The sequence below is a fragment of the Podarcis filfolensis genome (genome assembly GCF_964270895.1).
Source record: "Podarcis filfolensis genome assembly, chromosome: 2".
NCBI classification, from domain to species: Eukaryota; Metazoa; Chordata; class Lepidosauria; order Squamata; family Lacertidae; genus Podarcis; species Podarcis filfolensis.
The window spans coordinates 86595731-86619011 of record NC_139605.1 but is presented as its reverse complement, the minus strand read 5'-3'; the positions used below and the strand labels follow the sequence as shown (position 1 = coordinate 86619011).

The 23281-nt window shown below is 40.2% G+C and overlaps 1 protein-coding gene and 1 long non-coding RNA gene across 2 annotated transcripts in view; one reads left to right on the top strand and one right to left on the bottom strand.

The window, feature by feature from the left end:
- Positions 1 to 151: 151 nt before the first annotated feature.
- LOC310755299 (myosin-1B) lies at positions 152 to 22810 on the bottom strand. The gene is made up of 40 exons (XM_083597836.1): positions 22624 to 22810; positions 22376 to 22423; positions 20551 to 20792; positions 20278 to 20421; positions 18546 to 18702; positions 17618 to 17645; positions 16560 to 16677; positions 16384 to 16476; positions 16182 to 16245; positions 15989 to 16087; positions 15793 to 15896; positions 15565 to 15703; positions 13739 to 13857; positions 13500 to 13649; positions 12653 to 12823; positions 11953 to 12256; positions 11728 to 11798; positions 11324 to 11411; positions 11124 to 11241; positions 10418 to 10541; positions 10197 to 10333; positions 9045 to 9300; positions 8146 to 8388; positions 7861 to 8037; positions 7630 to 7775; positions 7438 to 7528; positions 6960 to 7349; positions 6091 to 6217; positions 5419 to 5537; positions 4651 to 4847; positions 3711 to 3894; positions 3456 to 3621; positions 3005 to 3129; positions 2433 to 2741; positions 2136 to 2339; positions 1605 to 1730; positions 1343 to 1513; positions 1144 to 1248; positions 568 to 663; positions 152 to 442 (listed from the first exon to the last, which is right to left on the bottom strand). The coding sequence occupies exons 3-40, from the start codon at positions 20752 to 20754 to the stop codon at positions 290 to 292; spliced, it is 5817 nt and encodes a 1938-aa protein (XP_083453962.1). The 5' UTR covers positions 20755 to 20792; positions 22376 to 22423; positions 22624 to 22810; the 3' UTR covers positions 152 to 289.
- Positions 614 to 23281, top strand: part of LOC310755343 — a 183660-nt gene continuing 160992 nt past the window's right edge. The window contains exon 1 of the long non-coding RNA XR_014544309.1: positions 614 to 684. This is a non-coding gene — a long non-coding RNA (uncharacterized lncRNA). The remainder of the gene's footprint in view (positions 685 to 23281) is intronic.

Below are 23281 nucleotides of genomic sequence, written 5' to 3'. Positions count from 1 at the left end.
GAACAGCTATATGTGAATGGAATAACTACTACAGTCACAACTGACTACTTAATATTAGTCTAAGTGCTCACTTAATCTTATTCACCACTTTGGAGACCCACCAGATGAGGAAAAGCTTGAGATAACACCAGGATAACACCAGGATGGCACATTTTTATGTATGCAAAGGTTTCTACAGTCTTTATTTCCTAGACACCGAGGACAGAACAAACAATAATTACACATCAAAGCGATGAAGAGCTTCACATTTTGTGTATTTCTTCAGTCACCTTGAAGTTTCTATACATGCTTATTCTTCACTTTTGACTGCCTTTCCAGCATCACGGGATTTCACCCGCAGTTTGTTGACCTGTGACTCTGCAATGTCAGCCCTCTCTTCAGCTTCTTCCAGCTCATGCTGAATCTTGCGGTATTTGGAGAGGTTGAGGTTGGATTGTTCCTCCTGAGAATAAAATTATGAAAACCATAGTATGAAAAATTCAACTTCTGTTTTATTTCAAAATTATTCAAAAATAATCAGATTTATTTGAAATGTAACCATTGTTCCATCTTCAGTGCAATACTTACAGCTTCTTCAGATTGTCTCTTATAAGCTTTCACTTTCATTTGCAGTTTGTCCACCAGATCCTGAAGCCTCAGAACATTCTTCCGATCTTCCTCAGACTGAACAAATGGAAGAAAAAAGTGAGTTTATATAATTTAAAATTCATTCCTCAGTTTGATTTTCTTAAATAATATATTTTTCTAGAGTGAAACTTGCACTATGTGTTGTGGGAGAGCATTCCATGAATTAGCGAGGTTAAGGGCTTGATAAGAGGAAATGAATAGCTTGTGATGTTTTTTGGGCAGGGGGGCTGTGCATTGGCCGTATTTTTGGTTGGTTGGGGATATCAGGGCATGGGAATGAGGTGGCATGTTTATGTTGGCTTGCACAGAAGGGTTATTGAGTGATGGAGCTGCTTATATTGTAATAGGGGAAAATAAAGAATTTACCCCATTACAAACCTTTGAGGAAGAAAATATTTTTGAAAAGAATTTCTCTCACTCTATTTCACTACTATTAAACATTTCCAGTTTGAGTGGTCAATAACTTCAGTAGCATTTCTTTCACTGTATTATTGAAAAAACATTTATCACCCTCACCTGGTAGGTCAGCTCCTTGACCCGTCTCTCATATTTGCGCACACCCTTGATAGCATCAGCACCACGCTTCTGCTCATTCTCAACTTCAGCTTCCAGCTCACGTACCTGAGGAAGGCACAGAAGAAGGGAGAATTTGCATTCCATTGCATTCTTTACGTTCAAAATGTATAAAGACTACAGATATATGAGGAATACGCACTCTGTGCTCCAGTTTCTGGAGCTGCTTCTTGCCACCCTTCATTGCCAGCTGTTCTGCCTCATCAAGACGGTGTTGCAGGTCCTTTACGGTCTGCTCCAAGTTCTTCTTCATCCTCTCCAGGTGGGCACTGGTGTCTTGTTCCTTCTTGAGTTCCTCAGCCATCATGGCCGCCTATTAATAAAGTTGCCAAACCAGTTCAAGAAATCAGCCATACCAAGTGTATACAGGTTCAGATTTCAAAAGGAAACTCAGTCCAACTCACATCAGTGATGGCCTTCTTGGCCTTGTCTTCTGCATTGCGGGCTTCTTGAATAGTCTCTTCCACTTCACCTTGGATTTGTGCAATGTCTGTTTCCAGCTTCTTCTTGGTGTTGATCAAGCTGGTATTCTGTTTGGGGAAAAAACATATTTGAAAAATTGCCTTAAAACAGCTAAGACAGAATTTTTAAAAGGCAGGAAATAATGACATCTACTTAGAAATGAACTCAATGAAGCTCTGCCTCAAATAGTTGCCTGGAATTTCTTATTCCTAAATCCCCAGAGTTTCAAATGAGATGGAAATATCATAGTATGCATACCATTGAATCTAATCATAGAGAAATAAGCTAAATAGTCATGTCCACAGACGTTTTGTATAAGAGCAAGCAAAGATTATTTAGGCATAGCTTTGTTTCCTTCAAGTAATATGGCTAAAGGTGAAGCAGGATGGAAGAGAACATCCCCAAAGATAAACAGCCTGCTCTTCTCTATCAGTTAATGAAAGGTGGGGCACATTACAATATTAGAAGCTTACCTGTGTGTGAAGAAGTTGCACACGCTCACTGGCATCCAGAAGCTCCTGTTCAGCCACTTTCCTGCCCCTCTCTGTCTGTTCCAGAGCTGCACGGAGCTCCTCAATCTCAGCCTGCATAAGGTTAGCTCTGCGCTCAACCATGGCTACTTGCTCCTTCAGATCTTCCTGGCTTCGAACAGCATCATCCAAGTGCAGTTGTGTATCCTATCAAACAAATTATTATGAGATACAAAGTCCTTAATTACATGGCAGTTCCAGGATTTCACTTTCAACTGTGTGGCATTGTACTGTAGATACCTTAAGCTGCCCTTGTGTGTTCCTGAGGTTCTTTAATGCCTCAGCAGCTTGGCGGTTGGCATGGCTCAGCTGGATTTCCATTTCATTCAGATCTCCCTCCATCTTCTTCTTTACTCTCAGGGCATCATTCCGGCTCCTGACTTCAGCATCTAGTGTGCTCTGCATGGACTCTACTACTCTCAGATGATTCCTCTTCAGCTGATCAATTTCTTCATCTTTCTCTGCAATTCTCCTGTCAATATCAGCCTTCACCTGATTGAGCTCTAGTTGGATGCGGAGGATTTTGCCTTCTTCATGTTCCAGTGAGGCCTTAAGAAAGCCATTTATATTAGCTATTAATAATAGACTAAAATAAGTGCCCCCTCTCCATTTTATTAAAATGCATTAGACATCATCTTTAAAAGAAAATATTTTGTGCATTCTTTCCTCCAGTCAACAGCAAAACAGAAGTGTCCATCACGATTCTGTTAACACTGTTAGTAATTCTTTAAGTGTTTTATTTTACATCATAGAACAAGAAACTTTTATCCTGTTTTCTCTAAGAAGAATGATATATATATATGTGTGTGTACCTCAGCTTCCTCTAGAGAAGCCTGCAGTTCAGACTTCTCTTGCTCAATCTGCTTCTTCACTTTCTCCAATTCATGGATAGCCTTTCCACCCTCAGCGATCTGTTCCGTGAGATCAGAAATCTCCTCTATTGGTTTTACACAAAGTAAAGAGAAATAGATGAATAGTTTAGTTGTTGTAATATGGATGATGATACACAGCATTTGGGTGAGATGGGGGTGAGGGGTAAAGTGCTTTATTTTTTAAATTCAGCTCATCCTTGTAGAATAGATTAGTTGTTCTGCACACACAGTGCATGACCTTATGGACACCAGGGTCTGTCCTGGAATCAGGGAGAAGGCTTGTTTGAAGTTATATGATTCAGCTGGTTCTTTGGAAGTAAGACATAGCTTCTCAGTTTTGTGCCTATAGTATTCTAAACCTGCTTCTTAGAATATACAATTATTAACTCACGTTGGAGATTCTTGTTCTCACGCTTCAAGGTTTCCAAGTGATCCAAGGATTCCTCATAAGCATTCTTCATCTTAAAGAGCTCTGTGCTGAGAGAGCGAGACTCCTTCTGGGAAGCTTCCAGTTCAGACTGGGCTTCTTCAAATTTCTGTTTCCAGTCTGCCAGAATCTGTAAAACACCACCAAGAAATAAGCAATGAATTCATTAGACCTGAGAACTTCATGCAATATGTTCATTAAAAAAAAGTCAAAAAATACCTTATCAAAGTTCTTCTGCTTCTTATCTAGAGCTGCACAGGCTGCATTGGACCTTTCCACATCAATCATCAGGTCCTCCACTTCATTCTGTAGCCTTTGCTTTGTCTTCTCAAGGGAAGCACATTTGGAATTCACAGCTTCTACGTGCTCTTCAGCATCCTGCAGGCGCTGGGCAAGTTTTTTCCTTGAAGATAAAAAAGTCAGTAGTAAATTGCATGAATCTGCTTGGGTAAGCAGGAAGGTCTATTATCCTACCATAGGCATTGCATAACTTCTGTTACAGACATCATAGAGGGACAGAAGGAGGGAACCCCAAGGTGTCCAAAAGTATAAAAAACATTTGGGGAGAACTTGTGGGAGAACCCCCAAAACAGCCCAGTGAGGACTTTGAATGCTAAGTACCCACAGAACCCTGAATCAGTGGGAAAACCTGGGTGTTGTGTAAGAATGAAATGGGTTGGCTGATTGGTGAAGAAGTGAGTGCTACGTTGGTGGCCTAGAAGCCTCCAAACCCTCACTGATTGGCTGGCAGGAAAGGGACTTCCTGAATGAGAACAGAGGCATACCCAGATGATCTTGTACCCATGGCAAGGAGCTGTATCGGTGCGCCCCACCATCATTTGTGCCCCTCCCTCCCTTTTCTTTCCTCCTGCAACTCTCCCCCCCTCTCTCTCTCCCCCCCCCCCTTGAGTGCTCCACTCTCTCTGGGCACTTTGCTCACACTTCTAATAGTGCCGCTGGCTGATTGGGGAATGGGCCACAGGGCTGCTGTAACAGCCCAGAGCAGCAGAGGAGCAGCCTGGGGTGCATGTGGACAAGCAAGCAGTCTCTTAACCACTCCAAGCGAGAATGGAGAGTTGCAATTTTTTAATTCCTAGTCAAAAATATTGCAACGTTTTGTAGCAGAATAACACTTTTTATCTCAATCTTCCCAACATACTTGGCCTCTTCTAGTTCTTCAGTGCGCTGGATTGCATCAGTCTCGTATTTAGTTCTCCATTGGGCAACCTCACTGTTTGCCTTGGACATGGCACGTTGCAGCTCAGCCTTTGCTTCCTGTTCCTCTTCAAATTGTTCCCTGAGCAAGTCACAGTCATGACGAGCAGATTGCAAGGCATGGGCCAATGCATTCTTAGCCTGGAGAAATTAAAATATTTGTTAAGTGATTTGCCTAGATTTTTTTGTGTGAAATTAAGTCTCTTGAGTTCCGTGGATCTTTCTGCCTAGCAAGTATGTTTAGGACTGCAGTCTGAGATGGAAAACCCATGGACTTCCAGCTCCCATCGCCTCAACCAGTATGACCAATGGTCAGGGATGATGGGAGTCCAACAACACCTGGAGGAACACAGGTTCCCCATCCCTAGCCTAAGTAATTTTTTTTTGGGGGGGGGTTATTTCCATGACATTGCTGTACAGCTCAAATATCAGTTCATTACATATGGTTTCGTCTGTACAATGTTACTGTTTTTAGTTTGTTAATTTGTGTTTTGATGTTTGGATTATTGTTGCTTTTATAGTCACTTTTGAACTAAACTGCTTTGAACAACTCAAAGGATAAAAGATGGAGGATAAAAGGCGGTATAATTTTTAAACGAAAATAATAAAATTTCTAAGATATTTCCATAACACTTTAGCCCTGTACAGCAGCATGCAGGATTTGCAATACAGCACTGAAAATCCATTTATTAGATCTAGTCATAATACCCACCTTTGTTTCTTCTTCAAGTTGCCTCTTCAGTTCTTCAACCTGTTGAGTAAAACCTTGCTTGCCTCTTGAAAGTTGAGAAATCAAAGCATCTTTTTCTTCTACTTGGCGAGCAAATTCACCTGAGAAGAGCAAAAGAGAATATTTAATAGGACTGGAATAAAGTTGACTGAAAAAACTGTACTCAAGAAGAAATGGAACAACTGGGAGTTTAAAAATAATAAAATTAGCTATACAGTCATGTCTGAGGTTATACATAATGCCACATAAACCCCACATTCCTCAAATACTAATTGAGAAGAGCATACACTTTCACTTTTCTTCCTGCTGTGATATACACAAGTACTCAGATCAGGAGAGCTTGCACCACGGATGTAGAAGTGAAAAGTTTAGAACTTTACAAAAAGTGGAATGATCTGATTGTAGAAGAGACTGTACATTTGGCTGAGAGCACTTGCTTAGAGACCACGTGCCACTCTCTGACTTTGGAATCACAACCTTGATACATTAATTACGTAATTTAATGCTATACTTCACATTATCAGTGTTGTGATCCTTTGATGTTAAAATCAGCTGCAAGTTACATTTCTTACGAGAATTTACAAACAACTTTCACAGTGTATATAATGTGTTACAGTGTGTAACTTGCTGTGTGTAACCAGTCACGTGCCTTACCTGCTTCTGTCTGCAGACGTGCTCTTTGAGCAGTCAGGTCATTAATTGTGCGCTGGTGCTCTTCCTCCTTTGCTTTAACCTCACTCAGCTGATCTTCCAAGGAGCGGGATAATTTCTCAAGAGCTGACTGAAATGGGCAATTGGAAAAACATTGAAATAGTCTTCAAACTGATATATGAGTAAGAACATTCTTTAAAAAGAAAGTAAAACTATGAAAACAATACAGATAATTTATAAATTTGTATTAATGCTAATGTAAGTTTCATTGCAGCCTAAGTAAATGGCAGCATACATTTAAACCAAATTCTGAAGTTTGGCACAATTTGACATGGAAATTACAAACTTTGCAAAGAGCTAAAATCCAATAATTGTGCTGAAATCTATTAATTTGATTGCCTTCCTCAAGTCAGATTCTTATAGGCAATCTTTGAACACAAAGTCTTCAGTATATTAACACACACAACATAATTTCATGAAACAGTGGAGGAATGTGTTTACCTGTGTATTCTTTATAGGTGATAAAATATATAAACACCTAATTAATTCATCTAGCAATTACATTGACTACCCAGCAGTAATTAAATACTGTATTGTACACTTAGGAGCAGAACTTTTACAGTCTAATCATTAAAAATATTGCCCATTTTTCATATATAGTGTACTTTAACAAGTAATTCTTGGCATCCAGAATATGTTTTAGTACTGCTTCATTTGCTTATGCTATACAATCTGACTTTGCTTCAACTTTAGCCTAAGGTCAGGTTTAGAGATGTTCTGGCAGCTTAGCTCTTAGAAAAACATGTGTCAAATGCTTATGAGATGATGCAGTAGTTCTTGCATCCCTTCCCTAATGCACTGAAGTACAATACCTTAGATTTAGAGACAGATTCCATATTACTGGCAAGGTCATCAATCTCCATCTTCAGCTCACTCTTCTCCTTCTCCAGCTTCTGTTTCACACGTTGCAGGTTATCAATTTGTTCCCCAAGTTCAGCTGCACTGTCTGCATGCTTCTTGCGGAGAGCAGCCGATGTGGCTTCATGTTGCAGAGTGGCTTCTTCAAGGTCCCTGCGCATTTTCTGGAATTCTGCCTCACGTTTCTTGTTCATCTCAATCTGAGCTGCGGTTGCCCCACCAGCTTCCTCCAGACGCTCACTGATCTCTTCAAGTTCTCTGGAGAGATCAGCCCGCTGCTTCTCTGCTTTGGCCCGAGATGCACGCTCAGCCTCAATCTCTTCCTCCAGTTCCTCAATACGGGCCTAGAGAAGGAGAAGCAGCCATTAACACTCAGAGTCTTCCCTGATGAACTGATTTTTGTATGATGGAGTCAATATGTGCTTGACTTGCCTGTAACTCCTTTATCTTCTTCTGAAGCTGGGAGCCCAAGGCCTGCTCATCTTCAATTTTGCTTTGTAGCTGGCTGATTTCAAAGTCTTTCCTTTTCACAACAAAACACAAGGTTTTCTCAGTCAAATTCTAAGAGGGCTGGGCGCCATAAAGAGCTCCCAAAAGGTCTTCTAGACAGTAAACCATACTTACTTCTTAAGCTTTTCATCCAGCTGCTGCTTATCATTCTCCAAATCCATTGTGGATTCCTGGGCCAGCTTCAGATCACCTTCAAGCTTCCTCTTGGATCTTTCCAGGTCCATGCGAAGTTTCTTTTCTTGCTCCAGGGACCCTTCAAGCTAAGGACAAAGAGGGGACAAAGACTTTGTCACTCTAATACTACTTTCACCCCACGGTTATTCTTCTGCATATGTTGGTGCTTACATCGTCCACTTGCTGCTCCAGCTTGGTCTTTGCTTTGGTCAGAGTATTGACTTTGTCCTCCTCTGCCTGCAGGTCATCCAAGGTCTGTTGATGGGCCTCTTGGAGGGCTTTCTTTTCTTTGGTCAGTTTGGCAATGTTCTCATCCAAGACTGCCATCTCTTCAGTGAGGTTTTTCACCTTTTAGAAATGAACAAACAGATTCAATATATCATTCTACCCTGGAATGACAATACTGTACCACATTCTGACTATTGGTTGCAGATCTGAGGACATTGTGATCATTACCTTGTTTTCTGTGGCATGCTTCTCCTTTTCCACCTTGGCCAGTGTTAACTCCAGATCATCAATGTCTTTCTTCAGCTCTGAGCATTCATCTTCCAGTTTCCTCTTTTTGGCTGTCAGCTCAGCATTCATTTCCTCCTCATCCTCTGCCCGTTCAGTCAGCTCCTTAATTTTAGCTTCCAGCTGAATTTTGGTTTTGATCAGCTGGTCACATCTCTCCTCAGCATCTGCCAAGCCATCAGATTCCTGTAGGTTGAAAACATATTTTTAATGCATCTCTCTCGTCTTGTTGAGTTAAGTAGTTTTTTAGTTGAGACATACACCACATAAGCAAAAGTTTGATCAAATTCCTTTACCAGGGATTCAAGGACAATCTGCACATTGATATGCAACTGTTTGAGTGGGAGGGGCCAGGGAGGAAACTTGATCTGTCTTACTTTGGGAAGTTTGGCCTTTGCTAACAGAGCAGAAAAGGGGGGCACTGAACAAGGGAAGAAGGTAATAAAGTGTGCAGTGAAGTTTAGCATAGGGAAGATAGAGAGAAGGCAGCTAGTGGAGACATGAGCAAGGGTTGGAGGCAGGGGAGAAACTAAGTAGTGGGTTGAAGGAGGAAGTGGGCAGAGACATGTGTGGAAGCAAGAGTTATCAGGCAAAGTAAGGTAATGTGGGATAAAAGTAATGAATAAAAATGAAGAGGTGGAACTGAGGATTTTTCTTCTTCCCTTTCTATCTTTCCTTGTTCCTGCACTTTATTATGTATTTGATATCTATAATTATCTTTTTAAATAAGTTTTATTAGCTCCAAAATTTCTCAGCACTTTTTGAATTCTTGTATCCAATCTATATCTGTCAGGCATTGAGTCACTAGGACAAAAACATTTAATGTTACCAGTGATGCTTACAGATTGGACTTGGAGTTGCAAGTCATTCTTCTCTTGCATCAGAGACACCATTTTTTCTTCTAGCTCCTTCCGTTTGGCCTCTGATTTGGCAAGCTCTTCTTTAGTTTTCTCAAACTCTTCCTTCATGTTGGCCATCTCCTTCTCTGACTCAGCACTCTTCAGCAGAGGTTTGATCTTGAAGTACAACTTCATCCAAGCCCAAGTCTTCACATTCATGAATGAGCGGACATTGTACTGAATAGTGAAGATAGACTCTCTGTAAAGAAAGCATACTAGATCTTAAGGACGATTCCAAAATAAAATTTGTTTTCAAGTTTCTTTAATCTGTATTAAACCTGCATGTGTTGATGGACTCATTATCAAACTGGACCCATTGCCAGTTTGATAATGAGCGCTGACACCTTCCTTTGTGGGTGCCCTTTGCAGGGCTGCGCACAGCACCCCAGTCACGTGGGACCCACCAGCTGTTTGGGCTGGCCTGCCTCCCTGTGCTAGTCATTGGAGGTTTCTGCCAAACCTCAGCCAATCAGCACCACAGGGTGGTGGGGCCAGTTGCTTAAATAGGCGGCTCTGGAGCTTCACCCGCCCAACCCTCCCTTTCGTTAACCTGCAAAAAGCATTAGACAATGTTTTGCGTATGCTGCTACATCTTTGGATGGTTGCTATTGAAGAGCCGGGAAGGAATTTCCCTGCATTGTCGGTTTTAGGCCTTGGGCGGAATCCTTTAGTCTATCTTCCCTAAATGGGGTGGGGGGTGAAGTGGTGACTCACCCCCCCGCAGCGGCGATTCCAGGGTCCCCTCTTAAAGGGGTTTATATAAGGGAGTCACTGGCCATACACTGAAAGGTTGTCAGTGAACTCCCCTGCATTGCGGGGATATGGGCTGCCAACATACACAAGCATCTTGCTGTGCATGTCCCATATCCCATTCACCATGAGGAGTTCCAGTTACCCCGGCTGGGGGCTGGGAGGGATACACGCCCAATGCCTAAGTCAAGGTCTTCCTACATCTGAAAGGTTTAATAAAGTTGTGGCCAATTTTTATTCCATAACACATTGTCACAAGTCATTATTCCTTCTGGTGGTCTCTTGGGTCCGGGGAGTCTCCTCCTGGGCACGCAATGAGTCCTGTTACAGACTATGAAACTCTACCTCCTTTCCATCATTTTCTTGAACTCCACTCTCATCAGGTAACCACGGCAAACAGCTTGGGTGCGTGTAATCAGCTGTGCCAACTTATCATCTCTCATCTCCTCTAGAGTACCCAAAAGGCCAGCTTTGAAGAAGACCTGGGAAAAGAAAATATTACAAAGTATTGGTCACTGTCTCAACAAACTCAAATATTACAGTCTTGTAATAAAAAGTAATTTTACCTTTGTGTGGCCAAATTTATATTGGGTATGGTCAACATCGATAGAACCGAGAAGCTTCTCAGAAGCTTTCTTGCTATCCATGAACTGTCCCTCTGGGACGGCACTTGCATTCAATATCCTGTATCTGTTGAGAAAAGCTTACAGTTTTTATTTTGCCAAAGTATTATGATAGCTGGCACTAACTTCCACAATTGTTTTTGTTACAGAATAATATCTGAAAGAGATTAAAAACTGAATTTGGCTGTGAAGTAAAACTTATGTCTAGGGAAACTTTCTTAAACATGATGAACATTTGAAAAGATGTTTCTTAGTAACATGATCTTACTGCAGGTGGCCTTTCAGCTTATCTAATTATGCTGCTGCAAGCTGATGCAATATAAGAAGTTCCATTGCTGTACAGAGAGGTACACAGCTATTAAGGAAGTACACAGCCTATCCCTGATACTGTATACCTTTTTATTATTTCATCCCAGTTCTCTCAACCACATTCAATATAAACATACACTAATCATCCATCAGTGAGTTCTTAGTTGATTTTCAGCATTCTTAAAAGTTTAACATGTACAAAGGCTGAAATCCTAACTACACTTACTTTTACTTTAGTGGGACTTATTTCTTAGTGCTTTGGATTATACTGCATTGTATTGAAAACATATTTTTAAAGAACTGAGAAGCATAATAGTAAAATAGTATGGAATATACAGACCTCTGCTTAAAATCACCGTAAATGATCCTGCTAGGGAATCCCTTTCTGCAAATTCTGATACCTTCCAGCACTCCATTACATCTCAGTTGATGCAATACAAGTTCATGCTCCATGGCACCTTAGAGAACATTAGAGTATGGATTAACACTACAGGGTAGAATTTCCTTCTCTTTCAAAGAATGTTTACTAAAATGTCTTACCAGGTGTTTTAGTTTCATTGGGGATGAGACAGCGCACAAAATGAGGGTGGGTACTCTTCAAATTGCTCATCAGCTTGTTTAAATTCTCCTATGAGGTCAGAAATATTTGTTTTACCTGCATGTTGATGTTTAATACACAAGAAGAAGCCAAATTTTCAACTGAGACACAGCCCACCTCTTTGACATTGGAAGCTGCTGAAGATATAACTATAGATAAATAGATTTTGATATATAAATATACTCTTTGTAGACAATCTATTTTGAACATATTGATCTTATTTATGTTTATGTTTTTTCCCCTCTCAGATTTTGTTATGATTTGACAAATCGTAATATAAGCTAGGAAAAAGACATTGATTTAAAGCAAGTTTATTCCCCATTTCACAAACAGAAGTTGTGCTTACCCTAAAGAGAGCAGATACAGTCTGGAAAGAGGAACCCTTCTTCTTGCCACCTTTCTTGGCGCCGCCACCCTCTAAAACATAAAAATTATAAAATACATGAATGAAATTAAAATCCTTCAATGAATTACATAAACATATACCACTAGAATTTAAAGCAACCATCTCTTTAAGTTGCTAATTATGGGTTATGTTCATGAGCCAATTGCAAAGTGCAGCAGGAATTACCTTCTGCAGGGCGGTCAGCAAATAGCAAAGCCAGTGTCTTCATAGATGATTTCTGGTAGAGCTGAATTACACTTTCATTCAGGGGGTCCTTGTTCTTGTCCAGCCATCCACTGATGTTGTAGTCCACAGTGCCAGCATAATGGACCAGGGCAAAGTGAGCCTCAGCCTTCCCTTTGCCAGGTTTGGGCTTTTCAAAGTTCTTGCATTTGCCAAGATGCTGTTCATAGAGCTTGTTCTTGAAAGATGTGTCTGTTGCCTTGGGGAACATGCACTCTTCTTCTAGGATGGAGAAAATGCCCATTGGCTGGAGGGAACAAGGAGAGTAAAAGTAAAATTGCTAAATTAAATTAATAGAATTGTAGAGTTGGATGGGACCCTGAGGATCATCTAGTCCAACCCCCTGCAATGCAGGTACATGCAGCTGTCCCATATGGGGATTGAACCTGTAACACCGGTGTTATCAGTGCCACACTCTAACCAACTAATGTAATTAGTATTTGACAGTAAAAGTGAACTATTCATAGTGCACATTTAGTAAAATGGCATAGTCCTGCATGAAATTTAGACAAAAGCATCATCACAATTTCTGTTATTATTATGGAGCTATTCATTTTTATAATTAAGCATAAGCTTAAGCACCTTGCTAAAACAGGGATTGTTTGCAGTTACACATGTGCTAAACAAGTAATTTTTAAGAGACCTTCTCAATGAGTTCAATGCAGGCAGCCAGGTCCATTCCAAAGTCAATGAACTCCCAATCGATTCCTTCTTTCTTGTACTCCTCTTGCTCCAGCACAAACATGTGATGGTTGAAAAACTGTTGCAGTTTCTCATTGGTGAAGTTGATGCAGAGCTGCTCCAGGCTGTTGAACTAGACAGTGCAAATATATCGTATAAGAGACCACCATGTTTAACAGTATTCTTCATTCTAGTTTTCTAATGGTTAATATTAAAAACCTTACATCTCTTCAGGTTTCTGCAATTATTAATGGGTTTTTTTTTACAGTTCTTGGCAGTAATTTAAACTCATATCACAGGGTGCCCAAACTTTTTTCAAAGAGGGCCAGATTTGATGAAGTGAACATGCGTGAGAGCCGACCAAAGTTGTTTTTTACAATTTTACCCCAAAGTAAAATTGGGATCGGGAGGGCTGGTTTTGGCCCCCGAAATGAACTTTGGACATACATGTAGGTCTACTCATTATTTTCTCCTTTGCTGAGCCCAAATTCACGCATATTCACTGAACTTACTGCTTCCAGTGCTTTCAGATACATTGCTTACACTCTGTCTCGCTCCAGAGATGCTTTGGATTTATGAACCATGCTCTTCATACCAAATCATATCTACAATTCCTTATTACTGCCAGATATTTCTGTGTCTGGCATCCTCTCCAGTTAACGGCTTGGAAACAATTTCACTCCTTCATTGCTTTTGCATTGAGAACATTATTGAACTACACTCTTTAATTGCTTAAAGGTTTTACTGTGACTATCAGAATCACCACATCTCTGTTCTCACAATTTTCCATCAAGGCTCTGTTTCCTTACATCAAAGATCTCAAAGCCAGCAATGTCCAACACTCCTATGAAGTGCTGCCTAGGCTGCTTAGTATCCAGCTGCTGGTTGATACGAATGACCATCCACAAGAACATCTTCTCAAAGACAGCCTTAGCCAGAGCACCAACATTGTTGTACACCTATAAGAATAGAATGACAATGGTCAGCATATAAGTGGAGCAACAAAGTAGAGTCCATCCACCATGAGTTTTGTACTGCAGATCATTACCTGCTGGACTGTTTGGCCTTTGGTGACAAACTCATTGCCGACTTTGACTCGGGGGTAGCACAGAGCTTTCAGCAGATCTGCTGAATTGAGATTCATGAGGTATGCAGCCTTGTCAGCAACTGAGCACAGAGATAAGAGGAAAGGTTTATGAGCCCGATATATAATATTTTCTACATTGGATGAATGTATGAATAAACAACACTGCTTGTATAGAAATACTGCTAGAAATATTACAATATTACAGATCTTACTAGGAATACAAATAGAAGAAGCAGAGTAGTAAAATACTTTCCCTAATTTTTTAAAGATGTGAAAAAATCATTTTTCAGTGATTAGAAGCAAGAATAGGTCTGCCTCTCTGAACACAAATTAACTTCCTGGTGTATGACATGGAAACTACTAACGTAGAGCTGCCCTTGAAGATGGTTTAGAAACTTCAGCTGGTACAGAATTTGGCTGTTAGGCTGTTCTCTGGAGCAAGGTGGTTTGAGCAAGGTGGCATAGGGCCTTCTGGGCAGTGGCGCCCCCTCTGTGGAAAGCCCTCCCATTAAATGTGACGGAGATAAAGAATTAGACGGCTTTTAGGAAATAGCTGAAGGCAGCCGTGTTCAGGAAAGTTTTTAATGTCTGACATTTTATTATTTTTCAATATTTTGCTGGAAGCCCCCCAGACTGGCTGGGGAAACCCAGCCAGATGGGCAGGGTATAAACAATAAATTTATTATTATTATTATTATTATTATTATTATTATTATTATTATTATTATACCAATCCTGGCCTGACTGCAGTGGCTGGATCCAATTCAAAGTGCTGGTTTTGACCTATAAATGACTCCGGGCCACAATACCTCAAGGACTGCTTTTCCCCATATTAAACTGATCTGGATTCTGCAGTCATCATCTGAGGCCCTTCTTTGTGTGCCTTCTCCATGAGAGGTCCAGAACAGGCCTTTTCTGCAATGGCTCCCAATTTGTGGAATACTCTGCCTAGGGAGGCTTGCCTGGTGCATATCTTTAGGCGTCTGGCAAAAGTGTTTCTCTGTAAGCAGGCCTTTGGCTGATTAACATTCTATGACCTTTTAAATGTGTTTGTGAGAAAAGAGTTATTGTTTGTTTTTGTTCTATTATGATTTTTGTGTTCTCACTTTGTATTTCTATGCTGTGATCCACCCTGCGATCCTTGGATGAAGGACATTATACCAATTTAATAAATAATAACAAATTAATCAGCTAAAACTATGTTTGTCGCTAGAGGTGCCAACTTGAATCAAATATTGTGCCGGGGCTGAGTAAGCACTGCCCTACATAATTGATCCCAAAATGCATCATGCTCACACCATTTGAATGGCAATGCCCATTAACTTTTTTTTGTTGTGTACAGCCCCTTCAAATACTTTATGGAAGTGAGGGCAAAGGGACCTCAGCCCCTAAGAGTTGACTCCTATGTTTGTCACCATAATGTGGCTAGGAGATTAGTTAGGATAGATTTGGCAGGACTATAGCAACCAAAATTCCATCACTGTTCCATCACAAATTTCTAGATTATATCGACTTTCAAACATTTTCTGGCTTGACTTAAACAAGAAAATGAATATAAAATAGTATAAAGCTAGACACGTCTACTCAAAATTAATCCTCATTGAACGCAATGAAACTTGCAGGTAAACGTTAACTTTGTAACTTTGTAACTTGACTGTAACTTTAGACTCTCATTCTTATGCATTGGACTTCAGCTGTTCAAGTGAAAGTTAGGAGCAGCTGAGGATTAAGGGCATTTTTTGGTTGAAGGCTTTTGCTCATAGTCCCATTGCAAATTCTGTAAATACCTTCAGTGCCATCTGGCTCAGCCTGCTCCTCACGTTGCTTCTGCTTGAACTTCATGTTCCCATAGTGCATTACAGCTCCAGTTAGCTTGTAAATGGCTGTCTTTTCCTCAGAATTGAAGCCCAAGATATCAATGGCACTCTGACAATTGAATCAAGATGTTCAAGTGAATATTTTTTATATTACTTCTAGTTGATACGTCAAAAAACTCATTTGTTCATGCTACTTACATCTGTAGCCATCAATTCTTCTTGATCATCTATGCTGGGAACAGTGATCTCACCCTGACTCACAAAGTGAAAGTCATATGGGTTGGTAGTAATCAGCAACATCTCTGAATAAGGAGAAGCACAGATTTTCATCCATTGCATAATCCAGCATCTGCGCAAGATTTTAGCAACAGCCACTATAGCAAATGCCTCTTACCAATCAGTTCTGGCTTCTTGTTGGACATGATCTGATAAAAGATGTGGTAGCTTCTTTCAGCTTTCAGCTGGAAAGTAACTCTGGACTTCTCTAGCAGATCTGGCAAGAAACAGAAGCAACCAATTAAGAAACTAGTGAGTGAAAGAGAAAGCAAGTGAGAGAGCGAGAGAGAAAGAAAGATCCCATCCCTTACATGTCTCAATGTCAGCAGAAGCCAGTTTGCCTGTGGCACCAAAATGGATTCTGATGAATTTACCCTTTAAACAAGAAAAGGCATGTAATTACAAATCCTATGAGGCAGATTCGGCAAATACATTACTACAGATTTGCTGTATGAGACCACCCTTATAAAAGTGAAGGTCAACTACTATGTTCAGATTCTGCAGGAGACTTACAAAACGCGAGGAGTTGTCATTCCTCACAGTCTTTGCGTTTCCAAAAGCCTCCAGCAAGGGGTTGGCACTGATGATTTGATCTTCAAGGGTACCCTGCAATGTATGTATTATTGTAAGATTAAATATATAGAAATTGCAGCAAAGGCACATTTCATCCTTTCTAACAAAAAGCTTACCTGCATTTTGCCTTGTGCGACCGGCTCATCCTTTTTCTTGTCACCTGTGGCTGCAATTGTTGCAAAGTATTGGATGACACGTTTCGTGTTCACAGTCTTTCCAGCACCAGATTCTCCACTGTTGATCAAACACATATCAGAGTGTTACATGGACTACTGCAATGCGCTCCACGTGGGGCTACCTTTGAAGGTGACCCAGAAACTACAACTAATCCAGAATGTGGCAGCTGAACTGGTGACTGGAAGTGGCTGCCAAGACCATATAACACTGGTCCTGAAATATCTACATTGGCTCCCAGTACGTTTCAGAGCACAATTCAAAGTGTTGGTGCTGACCTTTAAAGCCCTAAACGGCCTCGGCCCAGTATACCTGAAGGAGCGTCTCCACCCTCAACATTCAGCCCGGACACTGAGGTCCTGCTCCGAGGGCCTTCTGGCAGTTCCCGCACTGCGAGAAGTGAAGCTACAGGGAACCAGGCAGAGGGCCTTCTTGGTAGTGGTGCCTGCCCTGTAGAATGCCCTCCCATCAGATATCAAGGAAATAAACAACTATCTGACTTTTAGAAGACATCTGAAGGCCCCCCTGTTTAGGGAAGTTTTTAATGTTTAATGTTTTGTTGCTTATTCTTATTATTATTCTGTTGGGAGCCACCCAGAGTGGCTGGGGAAACCCTGCCAGATGGGTCGGGTATAAATTATTATTATTATTATTATTATTATTATTATTATTATTACCCTGCCATTACCCCATATTATTAGAAAGGAATATTAGAGAGGAATAGCCAGCAAGCAGCACATGTTCTTCAAAGCCTACTAAGAAACTAGGGGGTCAGATAAATGCCCCTCTTCTATAGAAATAAAATTGAAATTTTGTATAATGCAACTGTAGAACTTTCAGAAAACTAGATCACTGGAGATTTACTGTACCAGCATTCAAGAGGACTATACATGTAATCTTTCCTCCTTGGTAGGATAAGGTAGTTTTGACAAAATTCCTTTATTGTCTGTTGTACTGTATCACAAAGTCAGCATTGATTTCATTAAGGAAATAAACTTACGTAATCAGGATTGACTGATTCTCACGATCTGGAAAGATATATAACAAAAAAGAACTTGTTATTAATTTAGTGCAGCTATGGTTCAGTGTGAGCTAACTTGAGGAAAAGTCCCATTAAACTCAGTGGGACCTGGTTCTAAACAAACATGCTTAGGATGACACTGCATGTAATTATTAAAGAACTTGCAGTGGCTTGCATACAAGCAGGTCATAATAGGTAAGAAATATGCAGGGCAAAACCCAGATTGTGTATATGCTATGATGCTAGAGGAGCTCAGCCATGCACACAAAATACATTCATCTGTATTTTTTACAGATTTTGTATCTTTTACAGCTTGTGGGATTTTTTTTTTTAAGGAAGTATATAGCTTCTATGGCTACAAAGTATGCTTAGAAATGTGTGGAAACCATTTGATGAAATATCTGTAACAATGGGAAACTGAATTAGTTTTCCATAATTTGAATGCATATTCATTGCTTTTCCCAATGACTCTCAAAACTGTGTGTGCCATTTATGCATGTGTGTATTAATTATAAATAGCTCTGCATGAATTTTGTTTAAGGAATGAATTCCCCAGTAAGAATAAAATATGAAACCATTCATTTCTAAGAGTCAAATTGAATATTCTCTATTTACACTGAAAAATGGAATCACATTTCAGCAATATTGATATTTTTTCTTCTTGTCAACAATTGTTGATTTTTAAGTTTTGTATTCTTTTTTGGTGAAAAAATGAGCCAACGTTACTTTTTGAGCAGGAATTGGACTACATGTATTAGCATGATTAGGGAACTTCTTAATTTGTTTTGAGCCAGCTTTCTAATGCTTCTCTATATGCTATCTTAACAGACCTCCACATTCCCTAGGAAAATTATTAAGGTTTCTCTTGAGAAAATGTTCGCTCTTTCAAAGAGATCCATATACTCACCAGTTAACATGAACTGATAGGCATTGTCAGAGATGGAGAAGATGTGGGGAGGGGCCTCTTGACGCTTTTTGCCTCTGTAGGCAGATACCACTTCTGGGTTGTACACTGGCAGCCACTTGTATGGATTGACAGTGACGCAGAAGAGACCTGAATAGGTCTGGAAGAAGAAAAACATATCTAGCTTGTTTTATCCTGTCTACTGTAACACACACACACAGAGAGAGAGCTTTATTGTGGTCCATAGACCCAAAATACACAGTACAACAATAGTATATATCAACAGTTATTAAAGTGTAAGAGCGGCCTTGCTAGCCAACAGAGGAGCCTAATGTTGATTTTTCTAATATTCCCAATAGAGTTTAAAATGCAGTTAGCTCACAACTTGTACAAATTTAACTTGCACAATTGCAGATTTACATACTTGGTGACCGGAGAGCTGAAATCGCACAGATTAAATGCCCATAATGCAGATTGCTTTAAAGCTCTTCCTGGAGCAGGTTTTCCTGGCATGAAAAGAGTTCTCAAATTTGCTTACTAGGCTCTGGGAAGGTCTCACACAGGCTCTGAAAAGCGCTGACAGGATATTGCAGGGGCCACCCAAGACCTCTCAGAGCGTAGTAAGCAAGATGGAGAGCTTAGATGCTCTTTGCCTTGCATGGGAGGCAAGGCATGCTTGGCACACTGGCTTCAGAAAGGTAGGGATAGTAAAGTGGGGGCAGTTTCAGAGTTGTTTTGGCTATACACAATTTTGGTTTTATGCACAACCCCCCAGAATATAACCCCTGCAAAAATTGTGAGTCAATTGTATATAATTCCCGAACTAAGGAACTTTGAGCTGAGCAGGATATTCAGGGATATATACTTAGGACAGGATGTTTATCATTGGGAATGAGGGAAGAGAGAAAAGAAAAGAAAAGAAAAGAAAAGAAAAGAAGAAAAGAAATCAAATACAGTGGTACCTCTGGTTAAGAACTTAATCCGTTCCGGAGGTCTGTTCTTAATCTGAAACTGTTCTTAACCTGAGGTACCACTTTAGGTAATGGGGCCTTACGCCGCTGCCGCTCAATTTCTGTTCTCATCCTGAAGCAAAGTTCTTAACCCGAGGTACTATTTCTGGGTTAGCAGAGTCTGTAACCTGAAGTGTTTGTAACCTGAAGTGTCTGTAACCCGAGGTACCACTGTATGTGAGTAGACTTTTGCCACATTCCTGTCCTTGATTGATACAAGACACTAGGAACATAATATAGGATCTGGCAGCTAATAGTTACTTTGCCCACAAAAGAGCAATACAAACTGGCTAACTGATACAAGGTAGAAACCTAACATGGTTGTGTGGTGTGAGAGAAGAAAGTGATATTTGGGAGGTCTTAAAGCAGAGGTAGAAAACCTGTGGCCAGAAGTGCAGTTAGCTAATTTTAGGCATTGGTCTTATGAGGCTGCTTCTTTAGATGGTAACGTGCATTACTTCATGTACTTCAAAATGTGATAAGCTAGCCCTGCTGCACATGGAGGGCATTTTGCTGCAAGGGATCCTGGACTTCTGCCCCAAAGTCAGAACTGCCTATGGCCCTCCAAATATAACTGTATTACAACACACTGTCCATTGATCATGCTAGGTGGGGTTTCTGGGAGTTAGAGTCTCATCTGGAGAGCCACAGACTTCCTCACCCCTATATTAAAATCTAGTTCCACCATAAAAAGAGAGAGGCATTTTACTTCAGAATATACTTACATAGATCATCCAGGCTGCATAACGCTCTTTGAGGTTATACAGGACAGCAGGTTCATGGAGGTGGGTCATCATGGCCATGTCCTCAATTTTGTCATATTTGGGAGGATTCATAGAAAAGACTTGATCTTCCTTGACTGTTACAGACTGGGAGGAAAAGGATTAAAGGCAAGATGAACAAATATAGGACAGACCGCCAATGAAACAAAAGGCCAATTTATATCATCTTAAAAAGTAGAGATGAGGCAATTTTAACAATGCATTCCTTCTACTCACTTCTCCGTTTTCCGTCTTGACTGTGACCTTCCCTCCTTCCCTGGCTGTGACACTGGCCTTCACATAAGATATCTTAGGATCTGTCACAAAGACTGAATTCTTTGCATCAAAGGGCTTGTTCTGGGCCTCAATTCTCTCTTTTTCTGGCTTTCGTAGATAGGGGGCAGCTGGCCCGAAGATGGCCATCTCCGCGTCTGAAGACATGACTGCGGTTTATAGCACGCAGCTCAGCAAACAAAAAGCTGAAGGAAATAAAAATATGAATCATGTAAAGAAAATGTGGACATACGTCCAATATACAACTTTTCCTTTGGCGTTACATCCTGTATTTCAGAGAGTTGGCAACATCCAGCTCCATTGGCACTTAGAACCAAGGTCCTACTTTTCATATGGAATACCATATACTTGGCACCTATAGATTCTGAATCCTGAAATCTAGATATTTTCAGGTCTGTGGAATTTGTTCAGTCATCCATTACACCGGATTATATAAACTGCAGAAGCTGAAGGAACTGCCAGGGTCAAATTACCTTATTGGTTGGTTGGTTGGTTGGTTGGTTGGTTGATTGATTGATTGATTGATTTATTGTTTGCTTTGGTCATTTTTAATATTTTGTAAGCCACCCTAGGAATTGATACTGCAGTTGAAGGCTAGAGTATAAATAATCACATAAATTCTTTTTTTGTAGCCAATAAGGAAGAAGATTAAAGTGACTAGACTGTGCTTATCAGAGCAAGGCTACTGTTTTCTTTCTTATGATATGAGTTAGAATATAATATTATTTTGATTAAAAACAAAATTCAATGCCTATCTCCAGTTGGTTTTGTACTGTTTTTAAAACTATTTTAGTTTTTATGTCTTAAGATGCAAAAGGTGATTCATAAATATACAAATAATAATTGTTCTCTTTTTGTATCTTATATTTATAACTAGCCAAAGACTATCATTTTAGTTCAAGTGGCTTACACTTTACTGTTTTATCAGTGCACAATAGACTAAGTGCCTCAAGACTGCTTATTACAAGACAACTAATTATCCCTCTATAAAATGATTCTGTACACCAGATACTAGATTTCATCCCCTACAGACTCATCTAGATTGAGCTACTTCAGCCCGCTCTGTTAGGAACTTGAATGCTGGAATTGCAGGAGTTTGTAGCTTGAACTGTATTATTGTGTCCTTTCGTGTGCCAACAAGCAAGATGTTCTGTCAAGCAGGATTAACTTAGGAAGCTGCCTTATACCAAGTCAAACCATTGGTCCATCTAGGTCAGTATTGTCCATAGTATTGTCCAGGGTTTTAGATAGGACATTCCCAGTCCTACCCGGAGTTGTCAGATATCAAACTTGGGACCTTCTGTATGCAAAACAGATGCTCTACAACTGAGCTACAGCCCTTCTACACTGCTACCTGTTATGTTTACAGTTAAATTAGAAACCACACAACTTTCAGCAGGAATTGCACAGTAGAACCCCATGTCAAAATTATTCATACAGCCATATAGACTATGGCCTTTATGCATACATGGCATGATGCAGACTGTGATTCCCTACCATAGTGCATCCTTTCAGAATTTGACCCATGGGTTTGTGCTATGGCAGATGTTCTATTAGAGGGGATAGTAAAAGAATCAGTATATTCAAGGCCAGTTCCCAAAATTGACTTCCTCCTGCTAAGTGGAATGCTGCTTTATAACAAAATTTGATATAGCTATACATGTTCCATAAAGGTTGGGAGGAAGCAATTAACCCACTGAAAAACATGCAGATCATTTCCTACCATGTATCTGACTTTCCCCAGGGAATTAATAAATCAGTGTCTTACCTTGTGTGGTATCAGGTGGACTGTAAAGCAGGGTTGAGCTGCCCAATACTGTAAAATAAAAATGATAGATCCTTTATCAAAGGTCCAGTAATAAATTATAGAGTAGCAACTGATGGGCAGATTTTAAATCCCTATTGACACAGGCTATCTGTGCTCAGAAATGTCAAATGCAGCAGGAATGTACTGGGATGTGAAGAATTCAGGGTGAGATTCTATTCCTTTTAAACTCGAGCTTCTCACACTCTTACCTTTAAGCTGTTGGTGCAAGGACATGAGAGGCTGGTCCCAAGACTACTTATATAGGAAGAGATTTGCATACACAGCAGCCTCCTCTTCTTTCTTCGGTCAAAACCTTTTTGGCAGCCTTAACTCCCAGCAAGATTTCCATTCATATTTGACGCGAACAGATATAATTAGATCTTTCAGCTCCATGAATCAATCTAAAAATAAATTGACAAGAGGAGGGAAGAGTGGGTGGCAGCCTATATATTGTGGTCTGATCCTGATACCAATTTTGTGTTCTGGTAGAGGAGAGAAATATATGCATCTGATGCTGTTAGGGTTCAGTGGGAGTGCAACATATTGCTCAAAGGAAACCCATATGCTTATGTTAGAATGAATGGCAGTAAATATGTTTTAACTGGTAAGGAGAGAAGAGGAGAAGGCTGGTGAGTGCATAGTGAAACTGAAATAAATATTTGTAGTAATTTGAAATTTGCTAATTTTTCCAATTTTACTTTTTTCAAATTTCGATTAGGAAAATTCAAATTCATCTGAAGTATTGAAATGTCAGTACTTTAGTCAAATATGCTCTTTTTTGGCAAGCATCAAATATGAAATTTTGCAAGCTGTGAGCTGTCAAACACCATCAAATAAACACCACTGTGTGTAATCTGTCATGTGCTG